Genomic DNA, 7697 nt, shown 5'->3' with positions numbered 1-7697 from the left:
TAGGGGGGACCAGAAGGGTTTGGGAGAGACCTTGTTTTCCCTAGCGCCCCCTGGCATAACAAGGAACAATGGCCACAAGTTGTTGGAGAGCAGGTTTAGATTAGACATCCGTAAGAACTACTTCACTGTCAGGGCGGCTATGATCTGGAACCAACTTCCAAGGGAAGTGGTGCTGGCTCCTGCCCTGGGGGTCTTTAAGAGGAGGCTTGATGCCAACCTAGCTGGGATTGTTTGAGCCCAGTTTTTTTTTCCTCCTGCCCTGGCAGGGGGTCAGACTTGAAGATCTATAAGGTCCCTTCCAACCCTACTTTATGATTCTATGATCACTACACAGACTACTATAAAATCATTCAGTGTGCTGAAGAAGGTATTCTAGAATATGTCACTGGTTGTTATCATCAACTCACTTTAAAAATGGACATATAGTGAAAGGTTAACTCAGGGAGGTAAAAACCCTACGTGTCATGGAAGTTTAGCCCGGGTAAAGACTAAAGCAGTGATTTTCAGTCTTTTTAGAATCAAGGCACCCCTCATTTGATTCGAGACTCCCCACAGAAAGTGCCAGCTCTTAGCTTTCACCTGTTTGTGGCTACAGAAAAAGAGTAGAGCAATTCTTCTGTTGAAAAAAATCTCAGAAAGGCCACAACACTGTTTACACAATGGATTCCTATTTGAAACCTCTGGGTTTATATCTTGTGAATCATGTTTCCACACCTAACACTGCCAACATTATGTGGCACTTCATGTCATCCTTGAAAGGATCTCAAGGCACCCTGGTTGAGAATCACTGGACTAAAAGACACGATCATTTGGCCCCAATCCCCCCTTGCTCCCCAAGAGACCTGTAACATGCATACTACTTTTCCAAGGGTTAGCTTTTATTGGTGCCTCACCACAAGCATAAATCAGAGAAGTGAGAGATGGAAAATGCACGCTGGATAGAATTCCTCAGAAAGAGAACGTTTCTTTTTTAAGCACAAGGTCTAGATGATAACATGTTTTAGATCATATCCACCTTTTGTGAAACTGGACTACATCAGGGCTGTCCAATTGTGGCCCACTAGGGGTTAGTTTGTAGCCCTGGGGCTTCCACCACTCCGTCTATGGCTCTGGCTACAGAACCAGCTAGAGCAGGGGTGGGCAAAATATGGCCTGTGGGCCAGATCCGGCCCGCAGGCCCCTAAAAAAATTTAGAAAATTAATATTTATCTGCCCCTGATTCCTGTCTTTTTTTTTTTTTTTTTAACAAGAACCAAGGGCAGTAGGACCCAGGGGAAGCCCGGAGGGCTCCCACAACAGCAAGGCCTGCCTGGCCTGCCCCCACCCAGCCGGAAAGCCCCAGCCAGGGCTTCTGGCCTGGGAGCACATGGCTGCCCCACGCTGGAATTGCAGATAAGGGGAAGCTGGGGGGGGGGAGGGCAGGGGAGGACCCCGGGCAGGGAATAAGCCCTTGGAAAAAAAGTGGCCCGAGGAAAAACTGAGTGCTGGGGGGAAGGGAGGAGCGGCTCCTCCCGCGCCCCATGGTTGGCGCCCCACACTGCAGCCACTCACAGCCCACGTGGGTCTGCTTGTGCCTGCTCCAGACAGCCCCGCATGGGTTGCAAGTGGTTGCAGCAGGGAGCACTGGCCACAGGGCAGGCAAGGGACCGCTCCCTACCCCCCACCCCGCTCAGCTTTTCCCTAGGCTCCTACCTGGCATGGAGGAAAGAGGCCCTTTCCCAGCTCCACGCTGTAGCTGCTCACAGCCCCCAAGATGGTGACCAGGGGACAGGGCACCTGTCAAGGGGCAGGGCTACCCATGTGGCCCTCGACAGCCTGCCAAAACCAGATAAGCGGCCCTCCGCCCGAAATAATTGCCCACCCTTAAGCTGGAGTCTCCAGGCTCCCCCTTCCCTTCTCCAACTTCTGTATCCTGCTCCACTCCCTGGGCAGAGCAGCTCAGCCTGCAGGTGAGGAAGCTGGTGGTATATATGCAGTGCTGTGTATGGGGAGGCAGGGGAAGTAGGGAGCTGCCTGTGTGTGCTGCAATGGTCACCGCAGCAGGAGGGAGAATTTCATTCATGACACAATGTTAAATAGGGGATAAAGAAAAGGAAGTATCCACGTTCCACATGCATTGCTTACTGGAGCACAGTGGTGTGACTTGGTGGAGAACTGGGGGGAAGAGGTAGGAAGAAGGAAGAATGTGTCCTCATGCATGATCTGGGGTGCAGTGAGGGGATGTACCTGGGCAGTACATGGCCCATGCTGATGCAGCCACCAGCCACTTAAAAGCTGGGCAGCTTTGGACTAGAAGATGCACATGTATTACCTACGTGAAAATACTTTTAAAAAACTGACAACTTTAAAAGTTTCAAAAAGCATTTCCAACCTGCCACTCATACCTTTGGAGATAACCAGATCGACTGGTTTTGACTGCTGTGTCCACCAGACCTTCTCTGCCAGCCATGCAGTGAAAGAAGAACTCCTAAGATGCAAACAGAACCTTTCTGAGAAAAAAAGCCAGCATAATGATGGCAGAATCCATGGTAAGGAACAGCAGTGTTGACCAATTTTATCCATTGTTCACACACGCACAGCTGAATCTCAGTACATTTCAGTGCAAGGAAAGCACAGAAGAGAAACAAACAGGTTCCCAAGTGGAGTAACTTACAGCAGGCTTGATGCCCGTGAGAAATCTACCAGTCACAAATCCTCCAGATCTAGGGGAAAAATCGTAAGGCTGAAAACAAGGCAATGATTTCCCAGATGCCATTAGTGGGGGCCTTCGTCCTTCCAACTCAATCTGGCCCAGCAAGCAGGAAATCTATATTGGAAGGAGGCAAACAGACAAGGAAGGAAATCAGGCTAAACCTGATCTAATGGCAAAAAGGACAGTTCCCACACTACTCTTTTGTTCACACAATACGTTTAATATCCCCTTCCTTTAAACACTTTTTAAATATACAAGAACTAATTGCTGGTAAGAGACAGTGAAGCCCAGTTAGATCAAGCTTGTCATTTCCTTAACATGTTTTCTTCGCTCGGCTTATGCTATTATGATTTTTTTCCATTGGATCACCCTAAACAATGTATAGTTTATTCTGATGGCAGAAAGCTCTAATGCAAGATGCAACAAAACCATTTTAACCTGGAGCTGGGGTTTGTCTGTGTAATCCACAACATTCCATCTACTACTTGGGTGTTTTCTTACTGCAACCGTAAGAACAGATCTTGCTGTTCTAAGGAGTAATGTTAAGATGAGAAATCCCATAATCTTCTCCATCATGTGATAAAGTCTTTAATCATGTTATATTTTACTAGACGTAACCCATGTTAAAAACGCTGCCTTTCTGGCTCTGGAAGCTAACAGTAAATACCACCTTGGTTTGCTTCGGAAAACACACAAGCAGATTCCTAGAGTAGCCTCTTGGCAAATCATATTCTTAGAACAAAACATGGAAACAGATATACCCAAATACTGTCCTGATGTTATTACCTGCATTGTATTTACAGTGGATCCTTTGGCTCCTGACTGCACCATTAGCTGCAAATTGTTCTCTGGGAAGCTCCTATGGAGACCAAGAGGCATACATACCTACAGGTATTGAAACATAAAGATCAAGTCAAATCTCTACTTAAACGAGAAGAATTTGAAAGTAAAATTCACTATCTGTTGAAAGTAAAAATGATATCCAAGACCATCAAAATCAAAAGTTATTACAGTTACAAAGAAACCAGTTTTTTATGGCACGTTCTGATAACAGCCCAAAAGTTAAGAGCCTTGAAAGTTAAAATCACTTTGATCTCAGAGGTAGTTCTCATTGCTACATCATGGCTGAGACGTGCTGACTGGGATCTTCCTGCCAAGTGTGGAAGAAGTGGATTTTAGCCTCCAGGATTGTTCGGGCTGTTTTACTGGCATTAAATCAATGTTAAGAAAATTTGCAAGCAATATTAATATACGCAGCTACTGTTCAATGCCAACCTTGTTAACCTCATTGCTGTAATTGTTTACTTCCTCCTTGAATTTCAGATCAACCATATTAAAATCCCTCTGGTCTTTGCAGAGATGAGCATCCTGCCACTTCCCTTGGATCTCCTCATGTGATGTTGTTTCTGGCAAATTAAAGGCAGCTCTAACAGCCTGGAAGCAAAGAAGGCTTTTAGGTGCTAATGCAGACACAACTATAATTGCACAGGGCAGGAATTTGACATTTAAAAAAGGACAAAGACTAAAACCTCTTTGCAAGACGCACTTACCTTGGTACCACAGTAGGTCGACTCTTCAATAATTTTACCTCTTTTGTGGTCTGCTCGGGGTTTGACCAAAATATCTTCAACCCCTGCAAGAGTAAAAGAGAGATGCATTTGTGCAATGGTTGAATCTGAACAGTGGAACATCAGGGGGTCATTTGCTGCTGGAGTGCAACTTTGATTCAGTCTCTACATTGTGATGCAGTCTAATCGTATCACCACATCCTATTTTCCCCACAGAATGATGCTCCTTTAATGTAGGCGTGTTTTTTTCCTCCTGCATGTGACTTAACAGATTTTCAGAGATCCCATCACATGGCGTGTACATTGATAGCCATGTATGCTGTTGGCAGGGTCAAAACTTTTAGCCATACTACACAGACCTCTGCCAACAGAACTACAGGAGTAACTTTTAGCAATAGTAGGTTGTTTTCCTCTATGTGGACCCTGCACTAGAGCGGGATGGGGGGCAGGACACTTTACTGTAACAAAGACCTATGAAACCCACTGGCAAAAAGGAGACTTGGGGCAATGGATGAGAGGCAGACTCTTCTCTCCTCTATCCCATGCCTGACCTCTTTCTACTCCACTTCATACATCCAACCTATCACATTCCTGTACCCATCACACCTTTCACTCCTTGTCCCAGTGCTTCTCTCCTTACCTAATCAATCCCAATCCTCTCACCTCCATCTCCTTGTCCAGAACATCCCTGTGTCATGCTTCAGAACTACATGTTCTTATCTCCTTTCCTAGACAGCCTCAGTTCCTCCTCCCCACAGGCTGATACAATCAGTCTACCCAACCTCAGGTCTCTGTTCTACCTGCTGTGAACTTCCAGTCTGTCCTTTCTGGGCCCTCATCCATTTTCATGATGTATACCCTGGTTCCTTGTCCCCAGTATCTTTGACAAACCACTGCCATATCTCCTCCCACATGTCTTGCTTCTCATCAGATGCATCTCTTTTCCTCTAGCACCTCCTTCATTACTCTCTCCTAAATCCCAATCCCAGGACATCATCTAGTCTGGGATGGCCAACCTGAAGCACAGGTGCCATAATGGCAGGGGCAGCCTCTGTGTGTAGCACAGAGCAGATTAGGGAGGGGACAGGAAGCAGTGGCAGATACAGCAGGGAGGAGAAAGCAGAACATCTGGTTAGGCAGAGAGCAGAGATAGGTCCAAAAAAAAAAAAAAAAAGAGCAAATTGGTGATGGAAAGAGCAGAGAGCAGAGCACTAGAGCAGGGAGAGGAAGGGGTTTGGATAGCACTTGAGGAGGGTGCAGGACTAATTTATGGTACACGTGCCAAAAAAGGTTGCCCCCCCTCCACTGATCTAGGCAGTTCATCTTCACCTGGCACCTCAATCTTCTCCTTCCATTCGCTGCATCTGCCAGTTCCAGCCTCTTTTCCTCAGCAAACTCATAAGCCTGGCTTTCCTCTCCCTGTCACCACCTTCCAGTCCCTGACTACTTGTCCCAATCTGTATACTTCCCTCTGCAGAAGTTCATCTCCTCATAGTTTTTCAGAGACATTAGGGCTGGAAGGGACCTCAGAAGATCATGGAGTCCAGCTCCCTGCCCCAGGGGCAGGAAGTCTGCTGGGGTCACAGGATCCCAGTAAGGTAAGCGTCCAATCTACTCTTAAACGAATCCAGAGTAGTTCTGCACCTCTCAGCCTCTCATTGTAAGGTCTGTTTTCCTGACCTCTGATCATGCGTGTGGCTCTCTTCTGGACTCTCTCAAGCTTCTCCACATCCTTTTTGAATTGTGGAGCCCAAAACTGGACGCAGTACTCCAGCTGTGACCTCACCAATGCCGAGTACAGTGGGAGGATGACATCCTGGGATCTGCCAGAGAAGCATCTATGGATGCAAGCCAGAGTTTTACTCGCTTTGCCAGCTGCAACTTCACATTGGTGCCTCATCTTGTGCTCAATCATGACCCCCAAGTCCCTTTCAGCCAGGGTGCTAGCAAGCTTAGCACTGCCGAGCCTAATAAGTATGCTGAGGATTTTTCTTCCCAAGGTATAGTACCTTGCATTTTTTGGAGTTGAAGGCCATCAGGTTTTCACCTGCCCATTTTCTGAGCCTGTCAAGGTTGGCCCAGATCACCAGCCTGTCCTTGGGTATGGATGCTTTCCCACAAACTTTGGTGTCATCAGTGAACTTGGCCAGTACGCTTCTGACACCAATGTCCACATCATTAATGAAGATGTTGAAAAGGATAGACCCAAGGACGGAGCCTTGGGGGACCCCACTGGTCATGGCGCACCACAATGATTGACTTCCGTCAACTACCACTCTCTGGGGCCAACTTCGAAGCCAATTCCCCAGCCAGTGGACTGTGATGTAGCCGAGGCCGCAATTGGCCAGTTTTTCTATAAGATGATCATGGGATACCAGATTGAAAGCTTTTTTTAAAGTTGAGATATATGACATCAATCTTCTCCCTTGTTCAGGTAATGTCACCTGGTTGTAGAAGGAGATGAGATTGGTCAGGCAAGACCTCACCGCAACAAACCCGATCTGGCTATCCCTCAAGAAGCTGCCTTCAGCCAGTTCGTCAAGAATGGTCTCTTTGATGATTTTTTTCCAAGATCTTCCCAGGGATGGAAGTCAGGCTGATGGGCCTGTAATTCCCCAGATCTACTTTCCTCCCTTTCTTGAAGATAGGCACCACATTGGCCTTTTTCCAATCTTCTGGCACTTCACCTGAGCGCCACAAGTTCTTGAAGTGGCTGAGCTATGATGCTTGCCAGCTCCTAACATACCCTGTGGTATAAGCTGTCTGGGCCAGCTGACTTGAAGGTGTCCAGCCTCTCAAGGTGTTCCTTCACATGGTCAACACTGATGAAGGGTAACAGTTCACCCTCACCCTGGCCATCCTGTACCATACTGAGATGGGCCGTCCCTTGGGGCTAGTGAAAAACCAGTGCAAAATACCCACTGAGCAGGCTGGCTTTTTCCTGGGTGTTGGTTGTCAGTTGACCCATATGGTTTAGCAGGGGTCCAGCGTTACGCTTGCTTTTCCTCCGGTTCCCCACATATCTAAAAAAGGACTTTTTATTATCCTTGATACTAGTAGCCAGCTGGAGTTCCATTGCAGCCTTGGCTTTCCTGGTTTGCTCCCTGCAGGGCGGACCAGTGTGGAATATTCCTCCTTGGAGGTGGATCCCATCCTCCATCCTTTGTAGGTCTTTCTTTTTAGATGCAGGAGGTTCACTAGTTCCTTGCTGAGACAAGGGGGCTGCTGTGCCCTTTTGCTACCTTTCCTCTGAGATGGAACAGCCTTATCTTGTGCATCTAGGATTGCTCCCTTGAGGAGCAACCACTCTTCCTAAACTCCCCTGCCCTTTGGGTCATCGTCCCTTAGGGCCTCACCAACAAGCCTCCTGAGCTTGTCAAAGTCAGCTTTCATAGTTTCATAGATTGTAGGGTCGGAAGGGACCTGAGCAAATCATC

At 47.3% G+C, this 7697-nt stretch overlaps 1 protein-coding gene across 1 annotated transcript in view; it reads right to left on the bottom strand.

Moving 5' to 3' along the window:
- Window positions 1-7697, bottom strand: part of POLR1A (RNA polymerase I subunit A) — a 65228-nt gene that overhangs the window by 27123 nt on the left and 30408 nt on the right. Inside the window, exons 18-22 of the mRNA XM_019552564.1 lie at window positions 4243-4325; window positions 3968-4126; window positions 3479-3577; window positions 2654-2806; window positions 2385-2467 (exon numbers count right to left, since the gene is read on the bottom strand). Of these exons, the coding sequence (XP_019408109.1) occupies window positions 2385-2467; window positions 2654-2806; window positions 3479-3577; window positions 3968-4126; window positions 4243-4325 (577 nt within the window). The remainder of the gene's footprint in view (window positions 1-2384; window positions 2468-2653; window positions 2807-3478; window positions 3578-3967; window positions 4127-4242; window positions 4326-7697) is intronic.

This window comes from Crocodylus porosus, unplaced genomic scaffold, assembly GCF_001723895.1.
Source record: "Crocodylus porosus isolate Cpor-Errol unplaced genomic scaffold, CroPor_comp1, whole genome shotgun sequence".
Lineage (NCBI taxonomy): Eukaryota > Metazoa > Chordata > Crocodylia > Crocodylidae > Crocodylus > Crocodylus porosus.
This window is presented reverse-complemented; position numbering and strand designations above follow the sequence as displayed.